The sequence below is a fragment of the Carassius gibelio genome, chromosome B11 (assembly GCF_023724105.1).
Source record: "Carassius gibelio isolate Cgi1373 ecotype wild population from Czech Republic chromosome B11, carGib1.2-hapl.c, whole genome shotgun sequence".
NCBI classification, from domain to species: domain Eukaryota; kingdom Metazoa; phylum Chordata; class Actinopteri; order Cypriniformes; family Cyprinidae; genus Carassius; species Carassius gibelio.
The window spans coordinates 5,931,126-5,958,153 of NC_068406.1; the positions used below are offsets into that span (position 1 = coordinate 5,931,126).

General features: G+C 42.0%; 2 protein-coding genes across 4 annotated transcripts in view; both read left to right on the forward strand.

Annotated features, from left to right (window-relative positions):
- The window catches only part of LOC127968060 (synapsin-2-like), a 162,658-nt gene extending 150,631 nt beyond the window's left edge, over nt 1-12,027 (forward strand). The window contains exons 10-13 of the mRNA XM_052568934.1: nt 1,862-2,014; nt 2,554-2,620; nt 5,425-6,055; nt 11,079-12,027. Coding sequence (XP_052424894.1) covers nt 1,862-2,014; nt 2,554-2,620; nt 5,425-6,055; nt 11,079-11,208 — 981 coding nt within the window. The 3' untranslated portion in view covers nt 11,209-12,027. The remainder of the gene's footprint in view (nt 1-1,861; nt 2,015-2,553; nt 2,621-5,424; nt 6,056-11,078) is intronic.
- Nucleotides 12,028-13,575: 1,548 nt separating this feature from the next.
- LOC127968264 (peroxisome proliferator-activated receptor gamma-like) overlaps nt 13,576-27,028 on the forward strand; it is a 34,289-nt gene continuing 20,836 nt past the window's right edge. The window contains exons 1-3 of one of the 3 annotated variants that reach the window (XM_052569342.1): nt 13,576-13,785; nt 23,685-23,951; nt 24,330-24,496. In XM_052569342.1, the coding sequence (XP_052425302.1) occupies nt 23,687-23,951; nt 24,330-24,496 (432 nt within the window). In that variant the 5' untranslated portion in view covers nt 13,576-13,785; nt 23,685-23,686. Of the gene's footprint in view, nt 13,886-23,684; nt 23,952-24,329; nt 24,497-27,028 lie in introns of all 3 variants that reach the window. The other 2 variants (XM_052569341.1, XM_052569339.1) reach the window with 2 other exon arrangements.

The following is a 27,028-nucleotide window of genomic DNA, read 5'->3' on the forward strand; positions in this document are numbered from 1 at the left end:
CGAGCTTGGAAATCAGCTTGGAGGGGATTACTGTATTAAATGCAGAACTGAAGTCTATGAACAGTATTCTCACATGTGTGTTCTGACTGTCCAGGTGGGTGAGGGGAGAGAGAAGTGCCGTTGAGATGGCGTCCTCTGTTGACCTATTGTGGCGATAGGCAAATTGGATGGGTCTAATGAAGCAGGGAGACAGGATTTTAAGTGAGATGCAACCAGTTTCTCAAAGCACTTGGCAGTGATGGGGGTCAGTGCAACAGGACGGAAGTCGTTAGGGACCGAGCCAGTGTAGTGTTTCTGTACTGATACGATGGTGGAGGTTTTGAAGATAGATTTCCACATACAAGGACTTTATTTTACTGACAGAAGCTCTACAGTTCAACAGAATGACAGCGACAAGACAGGACACAGATATTAATAAGAATAATATAAAAATAGACAAAATAGTGAAAAACACAATGAGACAGTTGTAGTGATGCTCAGGACTGTTGCACAAGCTGTAGTTTTTGGCTCTTTGGGAGTGGATGTTTACAATCATAATACGTTTCTTGATCTCACCAGACAATAACATTTCCCAGAAAAATGCCTCATTTCAACACTTTCAGTATATTAATTCTGATGTGGTAAAAGAGATGATATTTTGAGTTTCCATCATGGAAGGATGTGGTCATGATTGTTTTCTCCCTGTGGTGTGCCACAGTGACAAAATCATCTCATTGTCTCCAAAAAGGACATCATTCTTCCTTTAGCTTAGAGATATTTGTTTATGGCAAATCATCTTGTGGCAGATGATTAACTATCATGATCAAAGCAAAGATTTTTGTTGTTGTTTTGTTGTTGTTGTTTTGCTAGTAAGCAAAAAAACTTGCATTTAGTATGACGTGGCAGTGTTGCTATGGAAACTGTGTTCTATGTGAGCAAAGTGAATGAACGCACCCTCATTGAGAGAGGAGCACACTACACAGATGGATGGAGGGATGGATGGATGGAGGGAGGGATGGATGGAGAGATGGATGGATGGATGGATGGATGGATGGATGGAGGGAGGGATGAATGGAGGGATGGATGGATGAATGGACGGATGGAGGGAGGGATGGAGAGATGGATGGATGGAGGGAGGGATGAATTGAGGGATGGATGGATGAATGGATGGATGGAGGGAGGAATGGAGAGATGGATAGATGGATGGATGGATGGAGGGATGGATGGATGGAGGGAGGGATGAATGGAGGGATGGATGAATGGATGGATGGATGGATGGATGGATGGAGGGATGGATGGAGAGATGGATGGATGGATGGATGGATGGAGGGATGGATGGAGGGAGGGATGAATGGAGGGATGGATGAATGAATGGATGGATGGAGGGAGGGATGGAGAGATGGATGGATGGATGGATGGATGGATGGATGGATGGATGGAGGGATGGATGGATGGAGGGAGGGATGAATGGAGGGATGGATGGATGGGGGGAGGGATGGATGGATGAATGGATGATGGATGGAGGGAGGGATGAATGGAGGGATGGATGGATGGGGGGAGGGATGGATGGATGGAGGGAAGGATGAATGGAGGGATGGAGGGATAGATGGATGAATGGATGGATGGAGAGATGGATGGATGGATGGATGGATGGATGGATGGATGGAGGGATGGATGGAGGGAGGGATGAATGGAGGGATGGATGAATGGGGGGAGGGAGGGATGGATGGATGGATGGATGGAGGGAGGGAGGGAGGGATGGATGGATAAATGGAGGGATGGATGGAGGGATGGATGGATGGAGCATGTTGTACTTGGTGAAATCCCGCTCGTCCTGAAGGGATGGATCTGTGTTAAAGCTCCTGGGTGTGTTTGGCTGTAGGTGGTGGGCTCGTCGATGCAGCTGATTGGAGATCACCAGCTGGAGGACCGTCAGCTGATCGCTGCCATCGTTCTGGCCAAGATGAACCAAGACTCAGGCCGCAGCACAGCTCGACCCCCACAGAGACCTCCAACCACTGTTCAACCTGCAGAAGTACGTCATCACACTGACACACACATTCAGATCGGACTGTTTCTAACATACTGTGGGTTTGGTTTAGGTCGCTGTCTTTTTAGACAAAAAAGTATATCCTGAGATTCAATGCAATATTAACACACAAATAACTAAACAACAAATTAACAGTAAACTGCACAAAACATGTAAAAATATATGAAGGGTTTTAACAAACAAAGTATATTTACAGTACAGTATATTCACAGCTCTTTTGGGCTGCACTTGAACATGTAAATTCTGTCATCATTTACTCACCCAAACTGTTTTAGTCAGTTTAGTCAAAGTCAGTTGGGTCCAAAACATGGGACATCAATGCCTTTAAGTCATACAAGTCTGGATGAGTAAATAATTAATTTTAGTTTTATTTATTTTTATATTTTAGATGAACTGTACCTTTAAATTTCTCCTAAAATAGTTTCTGTGACAACATTCTGTCTAGTGTCACCCCCTGGGGTGAAATCAGTGGAAATGCACCAAGACTGAAAACCATTTGAGTGTTTGTGTGTGTGTGTCTACAGAACGTTGCCTTAAAAGAAAGCCTGACTGACCCCAGCAAGACCCTCGGCCAGCGGCCCCCTCCACAAGGTTGTTTACAGTACATTCTCGACTGTAACGGGACAAAACAAGTCCAGGCAAAATGATTTCCACCGCCACAATTCCAGACACACGGTTCAGCCCACAATAAATGGAAAGCTGCTGCCGGTTGAGGTTAAGATAGTGCCAGATGCAGTGGTTTGGAGCTTGTGCTCTTCAGAATCTGCCTTGACTGTGTCGTTCTCCCCGTGAGGTGTTTTCTGTACTGTTCACTTTTCTGTCCTTGTTTGCTTCTGATGGCTGCAATCGTTTCCTTTGTTAGTCGTGTGGTTTCCAGGGTTGTTGCTGCCAGCTAAAGAATAATTCTAACTGTGCCTATGCAAAGTCCAGTGCTGTGGTGTCTCATGTTATCAGTATGTACTATGAAAGATTGTTGAACTTTTGTACTTTAACTAATTTCAGTAAGGCTAGTTCCTAATCGTCTAGCTGACGTCTGCTTTTGGGTGTGTGCTGTAACATTTGTGTGTGCGTGCTGTATGTGTGATGTTTTGTTTTTATTTATTTAAATGTAGTGTTTGTGGTTTTGCATGAGTATGTCCATGTGTTTACACGCTGAATACACAACACCTGTATTCAATAACTTTCTTTAAAAAAAGAAAAAAAGAAAAGATGTGTGTTTTTGCTACTTGCAGCGTGGTTTCTGAAGAGGTGTCAGAAGGTGTTGAAGCTGTCTTAAACATTTGTTTTGTCAAGGTTACCAAGAAGATTTTCTTTCAGCCCGATGAACTGTAAACATAAAAACCACGAGGAGCCATAAAACTGAATGGCCATTACATTCCAAACTTAAGCCAGTCAATTTTAGGATCAGGTTTGATGAAGGTTTCAGAAAAGTTTCACCATATTTAGCAGAAGAGTCCTTCCTCCCATGACCTCGACTGTCAGCTTATGTTATATATCCTTCTGAGCAATACAAAACCTACTGTAGTCAAATCATCAAAAAAGGGTGAATCACAAGAAACCTGTCAGGTTAATATATCACCACCAAAAACAAGAGACTAAATGAGAACTTATATTTTGCTTATTTTATTAGCATTATTTTCATGATGATTAAGAGGGGAAAAGATATCACAGCATATTTGCTGTACTGCCTTTCATTTCTGAACATTTAAAAGCAAAACACATTTGTAGTATTACACAAATTATAATCAACACACGAATAAAATTAAATAGAAAAAAACTCAAAATAAAATATCTGGATTCATTATAGCAATGAGATTTTTTTCATTTTGTCTCTATCTTTTGATTTTGTCATGTAATGTGACCTAGACATGTTTTTGTGACATTCACCCAAATAGGAAAGTACATTTTAAGAGATCTCTTAATCTTATCTTAAACTTAATCTTATGACTGTTAACAAACCGATGTGAGTTTTTTCTCTCATAGCCATCAGCTGTGTGTCATGAATGCAATGCGATTTCAGAGTATCACTAGAGGTACCACTTTTTCACACAGCCATTCAGTGGAGTCACTGTTTTATGCAAAGACATTCAATTAAATAAGGATTTGGCCTTGACTTTTAATATTGCAATATTTCACAAACAATGAGCTTTTCCAGTTCTAAAGACATGATTCTTAGTGTTCTTGGACAAGACTGAATATGTACTAGAGAGATGTCTGGGGTGTTATCAGTGTAGTGCCAGTTCTGTATATTGATGTTTTGAACTGTTTTATCAACATGCAAGATGGTATCTATGTTCTTATCTATGACAGTTTCAAGTATGTCCTTATATTGCATGGGAAATGTTTACTTAAGTATATTTGCATGCATTACCAAAGAGTGGAAAAATCTCAAATATTTTTTGTGTGAAATATATACCTAATGAAATCAATGAATGTACCCATGATTCTTGTGAAGAATCAGATCTCCATCGCTATATGCTGATGTAGTGTCCCATGTGTGCTCTGACTTGGGTTGATTAGGCTTTGCTGATGTCACTTCCTCTTTAAATCCAGTACTTGGGTTTTACCTGTGATTATTGTCTGATATAGATCTAGTCTTTCCCCCTCATGTCCAAAGTAATAAAGCTACAATTTTCCAGACTTACTGTTCTGTGTTACTGAATCATATTTTTGTTAGACTCAGTTCAAATGGAATATCCTTTATTAAAGGCATGGGATTATTTTGAATGTCTTTGTAAACTTTATAAAGGGTCAAGCCCACTGTATGTTTATTTATAGTGAGATAGCAAGAAACATAATCAAGTATTATTAAACAAACAAGCAGAACCACAAGACACATCTCGCTCACTAGATCTTTATGTAATTCTCTCTCATACTCGAGAGAACAAAGAATCTCCCACATTAGACCTGCTCCTGCATGTATCCCAACTGTCCTTATGTTTCTTTTGTACTGTATGAAGAACACTGATTTTCTATAAAACGTACAACAAAGTATATCTGAAACAACGCAAGGTAAAACATCCCAATTAATTCTATGTTGATATGTGGTGTTTGTTTTAGAGAAGGCGCATGCAGCCTCTGGGTCTTGGTTCTTCTGCATGATCTGTTGCAGTAAACCTGCAGCTGTTACTCTTCATATCCACACCTATGATACTGCTGCAAGCTAACTTTCCCGTCTGCTTGTTTGGAGTAAAAATATTTTCCTTTTGTTTTGTGGACATGACAATTCTTTTCTTGGACATTACCCTTTGTATAGTTACTTTGGTCAGTCTTGGGGGTGCCTTAACTTTTTTATCATAAATCATGCAAAATTTCCGGTGCTGGATTTAAAATCTTGCAAGCCTCAACATGTAAAAATGTTATAATATGATAACTCTCTTTTGTACTAAACCTAGGGGGGGCAGTGAAACCCCAAGACCCACAACCTAAGAGTCAAGAACCTACACCTGAGACAGTCCCTGCCCAGGAGTCTGTGCCCAAAGCAGGCCCTACCCCAACTCTACCACCCACCACGCATCAGCCCAAACCCCAGGCTCAAGCAGCACCTGAACCCACTCCAGGGAAGCCAACGGAACTGCCCCGAAAACCCCACCCTCCCAAACCACTTCCCCCAAAGCCTGTGCCTCCAGTTCGGAGGAACTCCAGGCCTCAGATCCAACCCAAACCCCAGACCCCACCTCCCACCAAGGCCCAACCGAAAGCTCAACTGGGCGACACAGACCAGAATCTTGGGCAAACCCAGCCAGATCCAATCCCTGCTCAAGAGCAATCCCCAGCCAAAGGTCCTGTTAAACCCCCATCACCAGCTAAACCACAGCTCCAGCCTAAACCAGTGGTCAGAGAGCAAGTCAAACCTGAAGCCCGAGCTCAGTCTTCTGCTTCATCTGAAGCCCCTGTTAGAGCAACTGCTTCCCCTGCTCCCACCCCAACCCCGGCCCAACCTGCCCCAGCGAAACCCACCCAATCTCAGCCTCCTGTGGAAGAACAGCCTGCACCCCAGCAGAAGTCAACCCATCCTCTGTTGAAGTAAGCATCTTTTCACTTGGAGATCATTTGCTGCAAGGCATGTCCATTTGAGCAAGAAACCATTATGCAATTATAATATAACATATAACATATAAAGTAGCCAGTATGCTTAAACCCCAAAGTGTACTTAGTTTTTGTACATTTATGCTAGCGTATGCACACTGTCGAATGTGTAGCCTTTCAAAGTATACTTCATTTGATGTTGTGCGTGAACGTGGTCAGTCGACACATGCGTTCGTGAAAGCTCCATCCATGTGCAGTGTCTGCTCAATATTAATATGGATAACGTACTCAGTTACTAACGTAACCTCAGTTCCCTGATATACAGGAACGAGTACTGCGTCGAAGACGCATATGGGAAAAACTAATTTTTTCTCCTGAACTGAAACCTTATTCAATCACGCAGTGAAACTGCACGGCCATTGGATCGACCAACGCAATCATACTTGATCTGTGAAACCAAGATATGACAATAACAACTAGGAGCAGAATAAGCTCAATGAGGTTACGTCTGGCCTAGCCTGATCATCCCGCGTTCGTATCGCCTCAGTACCAAAGGGACCGAGTGCATACGAGTAGAGTTTGAGTCATGGGCAAAGAATTGCCTAGCATGAAGTGCCGGGACGTCTAGATTATAAAATCTAGCAAAACCAAACCAACCAGCCGCTGAACAAATTTCTGCGATAGTCACACCACTAGACCATGCCCAGGACGAAGACACTGCTCTCGTCGAATGGGCTCTTACTCCAATTGGGCTTTGCAGGCCCAGAGAAGAGTAGGCTAGCTGGATTGCATCAACAATCCACTTTGAAAGCCTTTGCTTTAAAACCGGTAACCCTCTGGTGCGGTTTCCAAAGCATATGAAGAGCTGCTCTGATCGCCTTATTGGCGCAGAATGCTCAATGTAGACTTTTAGTGTTTTGTAATGCAGAGAGAGTGACCACTTGTGCTCTAAAAGGTGTGGAGAGCAGCTTTGGCACATAGCCATGCCTTGGTTTCAGGACAACCTTCGAGTCGTTAGGCCCGAATTCTAGGCAATTAGGGCTTATCGAGAGTGCTTGCAAATCGCCCACACGCTTAACAGATGCTCACCGACTGGCCTGCTATAAGGGCGTGTGACGCCGCTATAGTCACTACGTAGACCTTGAGCGTGGAGGGGGATCGTCCCTTCTCCAAGAGCTCTTGCAAAAATGACAGTATCACTGATACGTCACAGGAGGTCGGGCTTTCACCATGGTCAGAGCACCATGTGGAGAACACAGACCATTTGGAGGCATAGAGGCGTCGTGTAGACAGAGCTCTAATCTGTGAAATTGTGTCTAGCACACGCTCAGGGAGTCCTGCGGGTTCCCGTCCAGCGACCAAAGGTGTAGAGACCACCTCTCTGGGTGTGGATGCAAAATCGTTCCGTCCGCCTGAGACGGCCACCATGGGGCCGCAGTCAGCATCTGTGACAGGTCTGCTATCCAGTGCTGATTTTCCCAGAGTGGGGCTACAAGAAGAACCCTGCATCTCTGGTCCCTGACCCGCCTGATTACTTGGGGAATCAGAGGAACTGGAGGAAAAGCATAAAGAAGACTGTTTGGCCAGTCCTGGGAGAACGCGTCTTCGATCTTGGAAAAATATGGTGTGCAAAGTTGTTGTTTTTTGAGGCAAAGAGGTATATTTACACTTTGCCAAAGACCCCTCATATCTTCTGAACTGTCTGCGGGTGGAGCCTCCATTCTTCTAAGGAGACTCCGCTTCTTGACAGCATATCCGCGCCCTTGTTCAGTTTGCCCGGAAGATGCACTGCTCTCAGGGACCCCCAAGTGGCTCTGGGTCCATTCCAGCAGTCGCAACGTTAGTCTGAAGAGATGCATCGATGACAGCCCACCTTGGTGATTTATGTAAGAGACCACTGTCATGCTGTCTGATCTGACCACTATGTGGTGGCTCCGTAGGTCTGACAGGAAGCTCTGGCAGGCTCGTTGAACTGCAATTATCTCAAGGCAGTTGATGTGAAGCCTGCTCTCCTCTTTCGACCATTGGCCGAAAGCCGGTTTCCCTTCGCACAGCGCGCCCCAACCCTTGTTGGACACGTCTGTGGAGATCACTTTCCTTCTGCAAACCATACCAAGCGGAGCACCCCCTTCCATCCATTGCATGTTCCTCCAAGGAGTCAACAGAGCCGCATCCATGCACTTTGTAAACGTGTGAGGCACCAGAGACAGCCCAAAGGGCGAGGACCTTGTATTGTAAAGCCACACCTTTGAAGGCAAATCTCAAGAATGGCCTGTGACAGGGGGCTATCTGGATGTGAAAGTAAGCATCTTTCAGATCCAGCGAAAAGAACCAATCCCTTGAGCGTATTTGTGAGAGGATTTGTTTCAACATGATCATTCTGAAGCACCATCTCATGAGGGCACGATTCAGATGTCTTAAATCGAGGATGGGGCGCAACCCACAATCCTTCTTGGGAACTAGGAAGTAACGGCTGTAAAACCCTGAGTCGCGGTGTGCTGGGGGAATGATTTCTATAGCTCCCTTCACCAGCAGATTTTCCACTTCAGCACGAAGAACATGAGCGTTCTCGTTGTGCACCGAAGTGGTGACGGGGTGGTCGTCGTGCGAACTGAAAGGAATAGCCGTGTTTTATTATTCCCATGACCCAATCTGATACCCGGGAATGGCTTGCCATTGTGAGGCCCGGATGGACAGGGGTTGTATTAACTCAAGTGTTTGCCCACCGTGGGGGGACATAGCACTCGCTCGTATCGTCTTTCTTCAGCGTATCCTCTTTGTCAAGTGAGGTGAGAGCGGATGAAGATGAAGTACGCAAGCACGCCGAGTAGGGGGGCGTGCCACGACCTTGTGAGCTCGTCGCAGACCTCCGGGAAGAACGGGGCGGTTCGCTGACGAGGGGCTTGCTGGCACCCTGGCAGAAACCATTCATCCAGACGGCTATGGGCTGGTTCCTCTGGAGGAGACCATTCCAGACCCAGCTTAACAACTGCTCATCCACTGAGAATTCGGATAAGCTCGGTGTCCATCGCGAGTTTCGGGAGGCTGGGTTCAGATAACATCGAGGGGGCGGGGTCCAGCAAGCCCGACAGCTCCTCAGCATCTGAAGCAGCTAGAGACATGCTGTCCACTAGCAGTTCTTGCTCAGTCCCTCCAAACAAAACCAGATCACTCGCGGCAGCAGAGGGACACTGGTCTGGCTGAACAAAGAGGACTGGGGAATCCCCTCTGGGCGGAGAAAACGAGGCACGCGGGGGCTGAGCCGGAGTGAGCTCGTTTTCATCCTGCTGCTTTAATCCTCTGCCCCGCCTTTTCTTCCTTGCCGGCTCGTGGGAGGAAGAAAACGGGAGGGCGCGAGGAGCGAGATCGCTCTCTGAAAAGAAAGCGATTCACGAGCGCAGAGAGCAATATACATGTTCTCGCACCGAGAACAGGAATTCCCCGCAAGTGCTGTGTCAGCGTAGGGTTTCCCCAAGCACGCGACACACTTGCTGTACCCGTCATCAGCGTGAAGAGGGGCTCTGCTCGAGCTGCATTGACAAGACGGCATTTGCAACAACACTGTAGAAAGGCCTATTTTAGAGAAATGTGCTCTTTTAATCTCTCTCTCTCTCTCTCACCGGATGGCCGCAGGGAAGCGATGTATTTGCAGCGGGGACCGGCAGTCGTGTTCCAGTGCGAGGTGTGTCAACGGTGAGCAGTTCAGTGGAGATCAGCGAAGCGATGTGACGTCGTCGCTGAAGGAGAAGAAATCTGAATTCCTGTGGCGAAGCGGTCAATATATAGCCAGATTCCCCGCCCATTTTGGCGGGCTTTGGCGAGCTTTGCTGCCTTAGGTTCGTGCAGCACCACTGCCAAGCCATTGGTTTGTTTTAATAACACTGCACGATCCAATGACCGTGAAGTTTCACTGCGTGATTGAATAAGGCTTCAGTTCAGGAGAAAATAGAAGTTTTTCCCATATGCGTCCCATATGCGTCTTCGACGAGTGAAGTATTGAAAGGGAACTGATATAACTGTTTTACACCAAAGCTGGGTTATCCCATAACCTCTTAAACACAAGTGCTTGTAAATGCAGCCGTCTGTTGTTGTTGCAGTCTCCGCTTTTTTTTTTTTCTTTTTTTTTTTTTGCTGTTTAAATTCATTGGATATAGTGAAACAACAGCCGGGGCCAGTGTTGCCACCTTCTGGAACAAGTGATTACTACAAAACAAATTCAATGTGCAACCTGCACGTACAGAGTACACTTACAGTACACACATACTATTCTGATGGAGAAATTTGCTTCATGCACACTGTACACTGTCCCTCGCATACACGTTAAAAAGTGATGTATACACTGGGCTTTATGTGCTCTATATGCTTTCCCTCACTTACACATAAAAAGTGAAGTACACTTTCGAAGAAACAATGCAGATCAGTTCTCTTGCATATCAAACATTTGACATGCTATTTTCAGTGTACTACCTTGTTGAAAAAACAGCATATGTTTGTTTGGTATTGTTTGAAGCATGGCAGCTGGTTTGAGCTGGTCCTTGATTGGTCCTTATCTGGCCCTGAACTGGCTCTAAGCTAGTTATGAGGTAGCTCAGAGCAGAAGCTAGTTGCTTAAGACCAGCACTTAACCATCTTAAACCAGCACATGACCAACTTAAACCAGCTCAAACAAGCTATCATGCTTTAAAGCACATACCTAAACAGCATGTGCTGTTTTTTCAGCATGGTATGTTTTGGGACCCAATCATCCTAACGTTGCATAGTATATAGGATGGACAGTATGCGCGTTGGAATGCAGTCCTACCTTCCTACAGGGATCAGCTCTGCTCCACCAAACCTGCTTGTGCTTTTCCATTGAAAACTAATCTTGCGATTGGCCTGGGTCAGAGCTGTAAACTCTGCAGGAGGCTTCTGGCTTCAACACCTTACTCTCGTGTTCATTGAAATTACACGACTACCCAAACAAATGCGTAACTTCACAGTCAATCTAAATTTGCCTTTTGCCTTTCCCACTGTTTTGCAGCAAATCCCAGTCCTTGACCAACGCCTTCAACGCCTTTGGCGAGACTTTCCGCTCCAGCAACGAGGATGAAGCTAAGGCGGAGACCATTCGAAATTTGCGAAAGTCTTTTGCAAGCCTGTTCTCTGACTAATGACAAAACCCTGCATCTGAAAGGTGACCAGGCACTGAAGTGACAGATATGCATCCTGGTCTGAGGTTAATTCCATGTAGCTGTGTACATTTAACCCCTCCTCCAAACTCTGCTGTAATTATCCGAGTGTTAATTGAGAAGGTTAAATTGATGTACAATGATCGTTCTCGCAAGATGTTGGTGTTCACATTTTTTGAGTCGCTCTGCCCCGAAACACTGGGATTTATATGAGAAGGGAATGCAATCAGTTACAGGAGGCTGAAGTATGCTAAAGTCGTCTATAACCCCTCGATGTTGTAGCTGTATCATGGTAGTGTGTTTTCTTTACCTGGAGACACATATTTGTGACTAGTTTCCCTTGTTTATCTCCTGTAGTGTGAGTATGTGTAACTAGTTGAGGTGTTGTGAGCATTAACCAGTGAGACATTAGTTCAACAATAACTAGGAGTCTTTATAAAAGCACTTTCCTCTTCAAGTTTCCTACAGTAATCAATGCTTGGACTGGTCGGTTTCAATGCAGTGGTGGGATTTCAGTGGAACGCCTGCTGTTTTAGCGACATAGCTTGCATCCAGCACTCACCCACCTGTCTAGATATTCATGAGTGCCATGTTTATAGTATCTCTGCATATTGTATTGTACTGTACTGTATGTTTAACATCTCAGGAGTTTCATTTGAGTCTGTGTTTATTCCGGCGTCACACTGTTCATGTTGTGTTTTCTTAGTGCACTATAGTATTATTGCTTTGCATGAGCCGGTGAGAGTGGTTTTCTCTGTACAAGTGTTAATAAACATGTGGCGTATCATTCCACTGACATACTGGCGTGCTCTGTGCTCCGTCTGTCCATCATGTGTACATTCAGCTGAAGCGTCACACCTACTGTTGTGCATGTATTTGGAACCTTTTTGCAGTATTTGTTTGTTTCTTCACATTTTTAGAACCAGATGACCCAATTAATAAGTGCAAACACCAATGCCTTGGCCATTTGGTTTTCAAAAGGTTGTTATGCTTTGAAAAAAAAGTGATGTATCTTACATGTACTTTGTGACTATCAGAGCAATGTTATAAGTGAGTGATTCAAGATATGATCTGCCAGAAGGTGGCAGTAGATGACTAATCATCTTGCTAACTGTTGATGGTTAAATGGTTAATGGTTGGCCTAGGCCATCTATAGCCCATCCAGAAAACCAAACTTACACCATTAATCAGTATATGGGGGGGGGGGGGGGGGCTTGGTTAAAAGTCATAAGCACTCATTTGACACTCGTCTGATGATGATGATGTAAATCTACATTACCCATAAAAACATAAAGGGAAAATGCAAATGTCAACTTTTAATACTATTTTAAATGGGATGCATGCATGGTATCAGTACGTATATTAATCCCTAATAAACACTTATATGTAGACACAGCTCTACCGACCTTTTGCTCTCAATGTTTTTTATTTTTTCAGTCATATGATTAATGACTTTAGAATCTCTCATTACGTCAAACCTCTTTCCACATCTTTTCACACATTGTCTGATCATGTGAAACAATGAAACAATGTTCTGTAAGTTACTGTTATAGCTATTACACTGGATTTCAAAATGCAGCAGAAGCAAAACAAAACAAAACAAAAAAACATACGATTTGTGTCCACTGTTGGCCTTACCTCCTCATGTACTTCAAAAATGTCCTAAAACGACACATTTATAATGCATTATTTATTATTATTTTACATCTAGCTGTACGAATTTCACAGTATCAAAAAAAAAAAAAAAGCCACCAGTTCTAGCGCGTGAAGCGTTGTGGTGGGTGCTGACTCCAGGTGGAGCACTGTAGTGTCTAGTGCACACTCATCTACACTTCCCTGGATCTCTGGCTCTTCCGCATTGCTCCATGTGCTCCAAAGGTGTTCCTGATGGGAGGAGAAACAGACTGGAAGTGTCTCAAACCACACTGAGCTGTCTAACTAGTCTCCAGCGGGATTTTAGCCATTTCGAAAAATCTTTTGCAATAGTGAAAACTTCAAAGTATAATTTCTAATCTGAGCATTTCGAGTGTATGTTCGGGCATTATGCAGATTTAAAAAATAAAATAAAAATGTGCCCATCATAGGTAGCTCTTTATGCAATCTTACAGAATATTTTAAATCGTTTTATACAGTCGTGTAGAAACACTTTATCTACAATATGTTTAAAAAATAATAATTTTACGAATCGAATCTGTATGCAGCCTATTTATATTATTCAATTTAGCGATTTTAAATATATACCTTATTGAGTATATATGATTGTGTGTGAGTGTGTGTGTGTGAGAGAGAGAGAGAGAGAGAGAGAGAGAGAGCACGTCCAGTGTGCTCCCCGTGTGCACGCGCTCTAGGCAGGCAGCTCGCGAGGGTTTGGGACAGCGTCACTGGAGCTCAGAGCTCCGATCATCAGCTGCTCTGTCTCTGTCTCTGTCTCTGTCTGGAGCTCACACCGAGCTCAAGCTGTGACTCTCACACTCTACAGAACACACACAGGAGGAACTGAACACCTCCAGAGACCCCTACAGGTCAGTGCACTTCAAGACCACCTCTAGTGAGCAGCAGGTGAATACTGAAGACAACACTTCGTTTAGTCTGCTCTGTGTCTGCTAACTTACATAAATGTTGCACCGTTTCAATATTAATAGGCCATCATTTACTTCGGGTAAGTGTGAATAAACAGCTCATATTAAATTATATTAATAAATTGCATAAGTTAAACTTTTTTAAATTCATTCTGAGAATGTGTGAGTAAACTGAGTTTGTGTGTTTAATAGTTGTTAAGTTTAGTAGATTTCAGTAGAAACATTTCTTGTCTTGCACAGCTGCGCTTTATGAGTTAATACACCTTTACTTTTCTGAGAAATCTACTCGTTCTGTTTCAGATTACACCAAAAATCCTCTTCATTACCAGACTTGGTGATTCTGTCTGGCTTTATTTATTTAGAGGAAAGCGTTGGGCTGTTATAGTGAATAATTTACAGTAAACATTGATTATTATACAAGCCTCAAACATATCTGGATATTTTGGCTGCACTGTTTGAATGGCATTGCTTTTGAAATATTAAAAAATATAAAAAGGTCTAATAGATTTAAATAATAAAACGATAGTGTTTTTTCTTGTTGGTGGAAGATGTTGATATCACATCTGTGGTTCGTCTGATAGGACACATATCATATATCATACAAAATATCATTTGAGTCAGATGAAGTCATTACTGTATCAGTGTTTCAGCATTCAAGACAGAAACACAATAATCATTTTGACATTTGGTTATTATTATAGTTTTTATTTATATTTTTGGTTGGTTTATTGTTTAGATTTTTGATATTGCACAATATGGATTTGAACTGAATTATTAACTAAGCAAATGCACGTTTATCACTCTTCAACATGACGGCATGAGCAGAAGTTTCATCATGTTCTAATACGTCAACTACATAAGCATATCCACACAAATATACAAAAAATAATACTGTAATGTAAGCACTCTTTAATTCGAGAACTAAAGTCAGATTCTTGTGACAGTCACAGATAGCGACCAACGCACAATCTCTGGCCTGCTGTTATTTAGGGAAATTAAAGAACCTTATGACATTTGTGATGCGTTACACAAATTGTGAAATGAATATGAAAGAGAGGTCAGTTAATATCTAATTCTGCTTTACCAGTAAATCTGAGGTCAGCTTTCTTCATTCGGCTCAGACTGCGCTCTTTCAGAGTAAGGGATTGTAAAAGTGTGTTTGGCTTGAACAGAGCTCTGTCCGTAACTATTGTGTGTTTTATTGTGATGTGTACAGTATGTTGTGTGTGTGTGTGTGTGTGTGTTTACATGTACAGGAGCCCAAACGTCTGAGGATAGCTCAAATCTTTGTTTTTCTGTTTCAACATGAATTTTCATCAGAATTATGCATTATGATTTGAAATATGAACATGAAATCATGTTCTCCATCATGGTTTAGAAACTAAATCTTGTGTTTCAGTGGAAGCAAGTAAATTAGATTAGTCACCTAGTTTGTGTGTGTTTAGATGTTATTTGGGTGAATCCTGTGTTTCTCATGCGGTCTGAATGGTTAGCACGAGCTCAGATCAGGAGCGTACAGTAAAGACTGAATCAGATCTCTCCGTCTGACCTGCTGTTTCACTGACGTACACCGAGCCGGACTTTACCCTGTTGTCATGAAATCGCTGCTAAAACCTTGTCTACACTGATTTTTAATGTAAAACTGTTGTCACCTTGTTCTGCACATACTGCTGACGGATTGTTGCACTTGGCTCGTTTAGTTTTGGTGAACTTACTAGAATACTGAGCGCTCAGGAAGAACCGTCTTTACTGTGTGTGTGTGTGTGTGTGTGTGTGTGTGTGTGTGTGTGTGTACATTTACAGGAGTGGCTGTTTGGTTTCGGCGTAAAGACGATGGGTTGTGTCTCTTTTGAAATGGCCCACACATGCTTTAGTGCATTATCTTGCATGTGTTCACACACAGATTGCAGGATAATACCGAAGCATTAGCTTCATCAGAGCTGTGAGCCGCACCTCGTCCAGACACCTCCTTCTCTTTGGGTTTCAGTGGAACCTCAGCTCCGAGAACCAGTTACAGCACCAGTGCATGCGTGTGTGTGTGTGTGTGTGTGTGTGTGCTTGAGCTCCAGTGTTGGTTTGTGAAGAGAAGTGTCAGTTTTTACTGGTGTATGTTGAAATCTGGGGCACAGATGCTTTTTAATTACAGTTTTTCTGATGGTCCATTTGAGACATCCTGCTAACTATTAGTAACTTTACATGTTGTGTTAGGGCTGGCACTAGCAAAGCTACTTATTCTCTTGTTTAGTCTGACGTCACGTGTCATCTTTCCGTGTCCAAACGCTCTATCAGAGACCACGAGAAAACAACAAAAGGTGCTAATATACACTCACAATGTGATTATAATACTACCGAAAAAGTTATAATCCTAACATTTAACTTCATATCGAAGTACCAGATAGCCAGAAAATGAAAATATAAATATAAAAAAATATATATATAAAAATGTTGTGTTTGGGACGCTGTGAGCGCAGAGACTGTAGTGTACACCGTAAGTTTGAAAGCGTTTATCTTAAATGATTAATATGAATAAACAGTGCTCATAAACATCTGCTGAGGCTTCTTCTAACATCATCACATCAGTCGAATATCTGGAGCATCAAAATAAAGTGTCACTTGCTTTTTATCATTCAAGATTCATATGTTTAATCCGGTTTAGAAAGAGTGCATGTTTCAAACAAGATTTCAATACTCACGTATCAGAGGAACGGAAAATGAGATGAAGTTCAGAACATTGTCATTAATGAGTCACACGAACACATCATTTATTTCTGTTTAGCTTAAACTACTTAAACCCACAGAGTCCTGTTTTTATAGATTGCCTGCAAAACTACCACTGCATCAATCAAGTGAAAGCAGAATTAATTACTCTGTGAATCGTGTGTACTTTGCATTTTTGGACTGAAGTGAATTTTGGTTTTTGTGGTTTTGTCAACGCTTCACACAGAACTGTGTTCAGCTGGTGTGTCATGAATGTGAGTGTATGTTCTTCTCTCCTGCTTTCACAGTGTTTAATTACAGCTGTGGAGCAGTGTCCGCACACAAGCGTATGATATGAAGCTGAAGTCCAGAAGCGCCTGTGGTTTGGTCGTATCAGAGACTGATTCATGCTGAAGACTCGATGTCAGCGAGACACTGAACATTCAGCTCGGGTCGCTTCCCAAAGCTCTTTCCCTGTGCATGTTTCAGTCGTGATGTGACCAAACTACACCTCTCCCCCCTTTCCTGTCCACATCGAGGAACAGGGAAGCCCCTTCCTCCCATTTCCCGGGGCTTTAACAGAGAGCGTGTTCCTTCTTTATCCGTTTAGGAAGCTCCGCAGAACCCCCAGGAGAACCGTTCACCGTTAACTCATTCCTATTAAAAGTAATTGGGAGAAAGTTCATGTCCTTAAGTGTTGTGCAAGTCGAAGTCCTTCAGAAGCTGCACAGTTCAGCTTCAGAAGTCCCTTGTGAACGTTTGGCTTTAACGTCAGAACAGATTGTTTGAGATGAATCTCCTGATGAATCCTAGTTTGCATCCACTGAAATGGGCTGTAGTTCATGTTAGATCTCTGTATAAAAACAGCGACGGATCGATGTAATGGATTATAACCTTAGATTCATTACGTTAAGAATCGCAAGCATTGTAAATAGTTCAAAGGTTGATTGAAATGTTATGTTCAAGTGTGTTATCTAATTAAATGGTTAGATTAAAAGTAATTAAAATAACTAAATAGACTAAAATAAAATAACAAATTATAAGTGTTTCTGTAGCTCAAGTGGTAGAGCATTGCATTATCAAGCGCAAGGTTGTGGGTTCGATTCCCCGGGAACACTGATAGCCTGAATGCACTGGAAGTCGCTTTGGATAAAAGCATCTGCTAAATGCATTAATTTAATTTAATTTAATTTAATTTAATTGGATGAAGCCAGGTTCAAAATTGTTTTTCCGTTTTTTGAACTTGGTAAAAGTTTTATATTTCTCTTTGGTCACTCTGTAAATCAGAATACACAAATATATTTTCATTAGTATTTTTTATTATAAAATGTTGCATAAAATCAGGCAAGTTATATATGAACAAAGCTCTCTTTAAAGCGCTTCAGAATATAGATAAGAATAAAATCTAAAGTTAAGTGTAAGTGCAGCTGAGCGGAGACCTTTACAGATATGTATTTTTATTGAACTCTACAGACACATATAAATAAAGTGCCACTTAAACGTGAATTCGTTCCACTAGTCCAATATGAAAAGCCAGAAAGCCCAAAATCACACAATTGACAGATTCATGAACAAAACAAAGCAGTGTTTTAGTGTCTCGACTAGAAACTCGCTCGAGGACAGTCAACATTAACCCTTTACTTTCATCAGGCCACTCTTTTCAGCTATCTTGGCTGTATTAGACAGCTGAGAGCGTCACGTGAACAGCCTAATTTAACTGTTGTGTCTGTGTGTGGGTTTATTAGAAGCTGTGCTCGAATGCGAGGCTGTTCTGTGAAGAGAAGTGGAAGCAGCGCTGAGTGAGAGTGAAGCAACAGGAAGTCATCTGGCTAGCCTTACACCTCATGATGCTTAGCTGTCTGCACTTCTGCTGAGGCCATGAAGTGTCAAAACCAGCCCCAAACAATCCTTCAGTTCCTGTTCACTTTAATATAACCACAGCAGAAGCCACTGGCCTGCCGTCCTCTGGAGTCAAGAGTTCAGCCCGAATCGCCCGGACCGTGCCTCAGGAGAAGCTCCCGGCTCCGGGGGCGAGACATAGTTTGGGCATGATGGGGTTAAACCAGTGTTGCTATAGGTGCGGTGTTATGTTCCTTTTAAAACTGTGAAATGAAACTTGTCGAATGGCTATCTTCAGCAAATGGTCTTCAGCTATCAACCAAAGTGTTAAGATAGCGAAAAGATTTCATAATTAAATAACAGAGCAGTGTTTCGCTGCGAATCGAAACAAGTCAGTAAAGAGAATTAGGGAATGATGATGCATTGCTTTAAAGGGATGGTTCACCCTAAAAAATCATTTCTTCATCCTCGTGATGCTTCAGATCTGCTAAGAGAGAGAGAGATTTAGAAGAATGCTGATACAGCGTTAAAGAAGATTAAAACTAGGGCCCTCGATGACAATGAACTGTGTTGATATGAAGGATATATATTTTTTTAAGTAAGTGTTTTTTATTCTGTTTTCTAGTGAATCAAACCATCTTAGTTACTGTTGACATCCACTGTATGAAGAAACATCTTCAGTAATATCTTCTTCTCTTGTGTTGCACAGAAGAAAGAAATCACACCGTTTAGTCATTTTAAACATTTTCGTTGTGGGGTGAATATCACTTTACATGTTCTTAGAAGAATTAAATTTTCCTGGCCATCATTCACTCACTCATAATAGTTGAGGTAAAGAAGAAGAAGAAGAAGGTGTGGGTGGTGTATGTGGTAAATACTGATCATTTGTAATTAACAGCTTCTCTATCTTCTGCCCAAAAGCACTGTGGAAACCCCTGTGAGCTCATTCTGAACACGTCAGGAGAATAAATCAGGTCCAATCATGCCACGCTTGAGGGATTCAGAGCAGTCTACAGAAAATGTGGTCAGAAACGTGTACGACCTGCATCAAAGAGGCACATGTGTGCCACGCAAAACCAGTCCCAGCCGAGTGGGCGGCCAGACGGCTTTATAGTCTGCAAGAGACTCATAGTGAGAGGTCAGAGGTCAGGCTTCAGCGTGGTCAGGAAGTCATCTGTTTCTGTGTGTTTGAGGTCAGGCTGGGTCCTCCCCGTCTTCTTCTGAGGAAAGACTCTGCTCTCACACACATCTGCTTTCAGGAGAATCTTCTCTTTCTGTTGCAATCAGGTTAAAGCTTCAGAAAGGTCTCGCTGACACGATGATGAAGATGAAGGAGTGATGAAGAGAGACTCGTAGATGTCACAGATCATCAGACAGAAACAGTTACACGCTCCGTTACACAAGAACTAGAGATGCACTCCAGTAATCTTTATATTCACTTCAAAAGATCTTTTTATGGCACTTTTGTTCCTCTTGGAGCTTTGAACGTTGAATGAACGCTGTAGAGGGAAAAAATCATTAGTTAGCATGAGCTAAGAGTAAAGGATACTTCTATAGCATTTATTAATCTTATTTAAAGTCAGTTTCAACCTTTACTAATACACTATTGGGCTTATCAACTTCAGTTAATGCTAATGTGAACTAACAATGAAAGACTGTAATAAATGTATTGTTGGTGTTCTGTAATACATCAGGGAATGGAAACTGGTTGTAAAGTGTTGCTGGAGGTCAGATTCTGTCCCATACAGTCAAAACACAAAAGAGTTTAGAGAGATGTGCCCTTTTATCAGATCTAGAGAAGTGTTATCATTGGTAGAGCTGGCATTGGGAATCTTTGAAGGAAACAGAAGTGGTTTCTGCGTCAGTCTGAGTCTGAGTCTGAAAGCAGACGAGCAGGTTCTTCTTGAACACACTTCTGACGTCCTCTGGCCTCGCTAAAACTATTAAAACAGCACACACCAGACGAAACGCTAGGAGGAGAACCTGACGAGTGAGCTCTGATCGTATGAACGTCTCAGTCTCTGTCAAAACATTGTTGCCTCATTCTTTTCGACTTGGCGTTCATTTGATGTTCTTAGGAAATATCAGTGAAAAACATTAGAGTCCTGTTGCAATAGTGTCCCTGTGGAAAGGATTTCAGACGTCTCAGAAACACTGGCTCACAGCTACACCTTTAACATCAGCTGTTATTATCATATCTGCACCGTCAGATAAAGCGTGGTCTGATCCAGCTGTTTTACGATCAGAAGCAGAGCTGCAGTTTTAGTTGATCTGAACCCATGCCTGCAGTTCTTCAAGTCCATGTTTAGTTGAGTTTAGTCTGATCTTCTGTTCACTGCGGGATCAGACTTGGTTGGATCTGTCCATTAGGGGCCGGTTCAGCTGCTGTTTGGTGTGTTTTGTTGAGAGACGGGGCATTAACGTGACAATCTGTGACGTGTTGTTAAGCTGCAGTCACACGTCATGTCTCTGAAACAGTTTGATGAACCGTGCGATGACTTCCGTGCTATCGTCCCGGTGTTTCTCAGAGTTATGTAATGAAGAATATAAGTGCTGATATATTCACAGCGCTGCAAATCATACACACTCAAACGCTGCGGTGTCAGAAATACAGGTTTGACCTAATATATCGACGGGCTTGTGGTTACAACCAGAATATCTCTAGGTTTTCAACCACTTGAGTCAGGACAGTTTGTCTCTCTAAACTATATCTCTGCTACGATATCTTCAGCCAACTGGAGCAAACGATGTTTAGCACATTTCTAAACAGCATGTTATGAACGGAAACTTTGTTTTTTACTAAGAATAGACAGTCCCGCATCCCTCCGGATCGAGAAAGCTCTTGACCCTAGTGACAGAAGAGACATCGGGTCAGTCGTGGGAGTAGGGATGTGTCAGACCTGATGGGATTGATGTGAATCAGGTGTTTGACTCAATGCTTCATTAGTGGTGTTTAGCGAGCATTGAAAGCTGCTGTTCCAGTCTGGTGATCTGTGGGTGGGAAAACTTTAGATTTAACCCCTTTTAATCTGTGTCAATGACAGGTTTTATCCTCACTCACTGGAGTATGTCTCTTTCTGGAGGAAGAAACATTGAAGAATCAAGTCGTTCGCTAAATTTCCTCTGTGTGGTTTTACACAACCAGAGACCTTGATTATGTAAAATTTAGCACAGGGTCGATAAAAGAGGCCGAGCCGGTTTATTATTGATGGGTTAACCATGTTAGACTTCGGTTTATTATCAACTACAATCTTTTTTCTGTGGCTTCTATATATAACACATCTAACTCTCTCTGAAGCTAACACAGAAGAGCCTGCGTCTGTAAAAATAATCATATTTGTGAGGTTTCATGAGCTCGTTTGTGTGCTGTGTTTGGACTTCACTAGCATGTGTGCGCTTCGGAGGATCCAGTAAACCACATCTGTGCTGCGAAACACAAGAGGAACGCACCAGCCCTGACAGCACACTACAACTCACATCATAGTCAAGAGATTTCTATCAATATTTGGATTTTAGACGCAGCGTTCATTATTTCTGGAAGGAAGTACAGAGAAGACAGTAACCTCGGCACAAACGATCAGTTGGTTTCTAGTCATCAGCACAGTGGAGCTTTCAGAGGAGTGTGTGTGTGTGTGTGTGTGTGTATCATATCAGGACACAACTCTGTATAATGTCATGGGTATGACACAGGTATTACAAGGAGAGGGTGACTTATGAGCACATAACCCATGTCCCCATTTTTCAAAACACTTATAAATCATACAGAATGAGTTTTTTTGAGAAAGTAAAAATGCACAAAGTTTCCTGTGAGGGTTAGGGTTAGGTGTAGGGTTGGTGAAGGGACATAGAATATACAGTTTCTACAGAATAAAAACCATTACACCTATGGGATGAACACACTTTACACAAAAACAAACATGTGTGTGTGTGTGTGTGTGTGTGTGTCTGTGTGAGTGTGAGTGTGTATGTGTGTGTGTGTGTGTGTGTGTGTATGTGTGTGTGTGTGTGTGTGTGTGTGTGTGTGTGTGTGTGTGTGCTGATCTGAAAATGACTGAATCTGTCAGACTCACGTTTCTACTGTGTCTTACTCATTGTTTCTATAGATTACATTTGAACAGTTGAAAGTAATTTAAGACTGAAAAGCTTTCACACATTGCTCATCCTCACTTCTCAAATGTGCTAATAGTCACACTGATGTACTGATACAGTTCATGCTCCATCAGTGACTCGATTATGATTTTTATAGCTTCATTTGCACCTGATAGAATCAGCCAGCCGTTGTTTAGTGTTCGCACCAGCGCAGTGTGTACAGTGTGAACGTGTTGTGAGTGTTTTACACCAGGAGCGGAGCTCATCTTCACGTCCACTCCATATCTGTGAGGTTTGACACCTTATAAAGTGTAGCTCGTGCTGTCCGAGGCCTTTGACCTGATTTCATTTCTCTCCGAATGTCTTCTCAGATGGCATTCAGGGGTTTTGCACATGTTCATATTCTGTGAAACCATTGTGCCAGATCTAGCCAGAATTGTTCCTTTCGTTTAATAAATTTAATAAAAAGTACTTACTATGTCTTTAGGGTTAAGATTTGTTTTAGTGTCCATTGCTTTTACTGATGCTTCATCACTGTAAAATAAAGTTACAAATTTAAATTATTTAAATGTAATTAGTTTGTGGTTTTACAGTAGTACCTCTACAGTAAAAGATGAATCTAAAGAGCTGTTTCTACCTGATTTAACCCTTAAAACTGAGTTTGGTTAATATACATTGATGTTAAATAATATTTTAACTTAAAACTTTTTATTTTATTTTATTTTTAGATGTTTTATTTGAACATTGTCCAGCTCCAGAACTCAAAGCGTAAAAACATATTATCATAAATCAAGCATACTTAGCACAGCTAATAAAATATGTGTTTTTAATTCATAACTGCTCATAACTGTAATTGTTTGCTCTGTAAAAACAGAAAACATTAGTTACATTTAAATATTAAAAGGAAAACACTTTGTTTTAATGTGTCCTTGTTAAATATCTTGCATCTGTTTACTATATTAATAGTGGTAAATAATTACAAGCATCAAAGGTGAAACCAAAAATCTCAAAATTACACTGCAGTAAGAACAGATTAAAAGAAAGATATAATCGAGACCAAGGTGTCACACTTTCAATAATAACTGTAGTAAAGGGTAACCTGCATTTGTCTAAAGTGCTATTTCTACTTGCTTTAACCCAGTAAAGGGTTTGTTGGTTAATTCTGTGATATTAAATAGGTTTTAGGGTTATAGGTGAGCGTGTCTTCAGTTCTTCAGGGTTGTCTCTGTTCTCACTCCGGTCTGTGTTGGGCAGATATGGTGGACACACAGACGTATGCCTGGTCCATGGGATTCGGCCTGAGCGCTCTGGAGCTGGACGAACTGGACAACAGCTCACACTCCATGGACATGAAGCCCTTCTCCACGCTGGACTACAGCTCCATCTCCAGCGTGGAGTATGATCCGAGCCCGGCGCAGAGCGAGACGCCGCACATGATGGACCTGACACACATGTACAGCTACAGAGCGCAGGAGAACTACAGCATGTACAGCGGTCAGGAGAACAGCTACAGACCACACAGTACGCCTCTCTAACTCTCTCATCTCATTATTAGGACAATAGTCCTCCAGCTGTATCATGTCTAATGATGCACAGCACTGCAGCTCTGCAGGAGTTTCTCCAAGCGTCTCGAGACACAGTTCTTCTGGATGGAGTCTGTCTCAGTGTGACTCCAGACAGACTGATGAGGATCACATCTCTCAAACTCTCACTGCTTTATTACTATTAATGGTCAAATGAATGTTTGGAAATGTAAACTGATATGTACTACTGACACACAACAGCAAAAGATAGACATAACTGATTTAAAATCATTTTTATGTGCTTGAAATGCTAGTGCTCTGATCGTTTTAGTCCTCCCTGTGTTGATCTAAATGTGCTCCTGTGATCTGTTTCCAGATTCAATCAAGCTTGAGCCCGAGTCTCCTCCTCAGGTGGAGAACAGTGTGTTGTTTTCTCGAGCTCATGAAGACGCGTCCAGCTCAGCGCTGAACATCGAGTGTCGTGTGTGTGGAGACAAGGCCTCGGGCTTCCATTACGGCGTTCACGCCTGCGAGGGCTGCAAGGTACAGAACGCCCAAACTCTGCTGGAGACACCTGTCCTGATCACACGTCTTTATTCAGTTTTAATACAGTGACACATGTTCATACAGTGTGCATGTGTGTGTTCTCACAGGCTGATATCATGGACACTATACTGGGGTCCAAATATATGAAAAATATTATTTCATGCCTTTTTAGAATTTAATACATTTTAAATATTATAATGTTTTTTTTATCAATTAAATATGTTCTTTTACCAATTAATAAATAAGCTTTATTAAACAGAAATAATTATTAGCAATTAATTACTGAAGTATAATATCACAGTAAAATATTTGTATATTAAAAAAAAAAAATGTTATTTCATTTATTATGTTAAATGTTAGTTTCTTTTTTGCTTTAATAACATTGCAGTCGAACTGTTTGTGACCTGACCGTCTACAAAAAGTCACATTATCAATGTCTTTCTTTTACTTACATTTGACTAGTCACCTAGAAACATGTGTGTGTGTGTATATATATAATTTAATTTTTTTGACATAACAATGTTTTCTTCACATTCCTCACAACATTTTTATTTTGAGGTTTGACCCCCAGAGTTTCAGTGTAAACCCCATCATGTATTGGGAAGTGTGATGTTTGTGTCCTGACCGAATCACACAACGCTCTGGTCCTTTAGAAGATGATTGAAATCATTAGCTGATTAGAAGATTTCTGAACGGGATTTTTCATCTCAAGCGCTACACAGCAGAAATCTGACTTCCAGCTAAATATATAGTCACATGTTGCTTGTCATGGATCGGCTGGTTAGCTCAGAGATTATATTCTAGTTTTACACTTGAATCCAAAGCATTTCCATTCACAGTGAAGTCTTGCTGGAGGACAGAGAGGTGACAGCTTTCCTGGGGTCACCACTTTTCACCACAAACTCACCACTTTTCACTTTTCAGCTCAGATCTTAAACCAACACATACACACACACACACACACACACACACACACACCCTTTTGACAGCCAGGAGCTTTGAATACAATTCCCCGAACACACCGTGCTCTTCCAGTCATTCTGGTAAATTTAGCACGGTGAACACCGAACCGTTCTCAGACATGCAGATAAGGAACGTGTCTGTCACTTCAACCACAAACCCTCGGCAAGTTTCCACCGGGGCAGAAATATGTATGGGCAGAAGGATATGTCTCAATAAGAGTAATCATCTGAGTGGGTGACCAGACGTCTCAGGTGTTCACGTGTCCCACACACTCGACACGAGCCTTTGATGATGCACCTCACAGACGCTTCAGAGCTGCTCCACACACACACTTAACACTTTTATTTTATACACAACACATGTACACCCCATTTATCATTTATGAAAAGTGTTGACATGAAAAATTGGCCTCCGAGGATCCTTTAAAAAAAGATGCAAATCCTGTGGTTGACCACATCCTGCTCGAGGTGCTGCATTCTCTGAAAAATGAAAGGACTTAGCCAGAAACGTTTTGTGCGTGTTTGTGTAAAAAACACCTTTCGGAATGTGCTACATTTGGGATGTTCCTACTAGTGCTTTACTATAAATGTGTGACGCCGCAAGAGAAACTTGCTAAATGCGGGAACTCTTCCATCGCCCCGTCACTTAACAATGCCAGCCAGGTTTACTCATTTACTGTTTAACAATACAAAGCCACGCTGTTACACCTTACTATATTTATTTTTGGCCTGCAATGTTTCTAAATTTAAAAATGGGCTGATCAAGAGGCAAAGCAAATGCACGAAAAACATCCTCTTTTAAAAGCCTCTTTCCTGTGTGTATAGTGCTCACATCAGTATGTATTTTTTAGCTACTAAAAATACTGCATGGAGCTGGCCTTTGACTTCACCAGTATATGAAAATGTCTGCCAAAAATAGATTCGGTCAACGTCTTTTTGCACCCTGTATTGTTTCCACTCTGAGGGAAATCTGCTGCTTTCTCTTTTCTAAATGATGGTTTAGAAGTGTGTTCGTCGAGGTCCAACCGTGAGAGCTTTCATAATATTTGCGCTGGCCTTCTCTATTAATGACCTCGTGTCAAGACAAAGACTAACAGCGATTGTTTTGTGGCCAAAGTCTAACGCAGGCAGCGATGATCTATTATTTAGATAAAAGCGTGCTATCATGAGAGCTCGGGTTATCTTCGAGTGTGTAATGACTCGAGTGGCATGTCGTTCAGAAACCTCTGAAAGGGCCTGTGGTTTGGTTTTGGATTAAAGCATAACTAACTCATCAGATAGGATTTAAAACACAGGAAACGCACTGAGCATGTTCTCCTCTCGGGCACTATCCATATTCTGTGTGATTCCTGTGGTTTTATAAATGCTTGACTGTGGAAATGAAGGTGTGTTTGTTACTTTAGGAGATATTGGCTGATTTGAGCCTCAGAAAACTATTTTGTTTCTGTGTCCTGATGCACTCAGCTTGATATTAAAAAAATCTATATATTTTTGACTTGATCAAATGAAGTTTATCCTAACAAAACCTAACAGAACACATGTTGAATAATGTAAATGTATCTGAAGC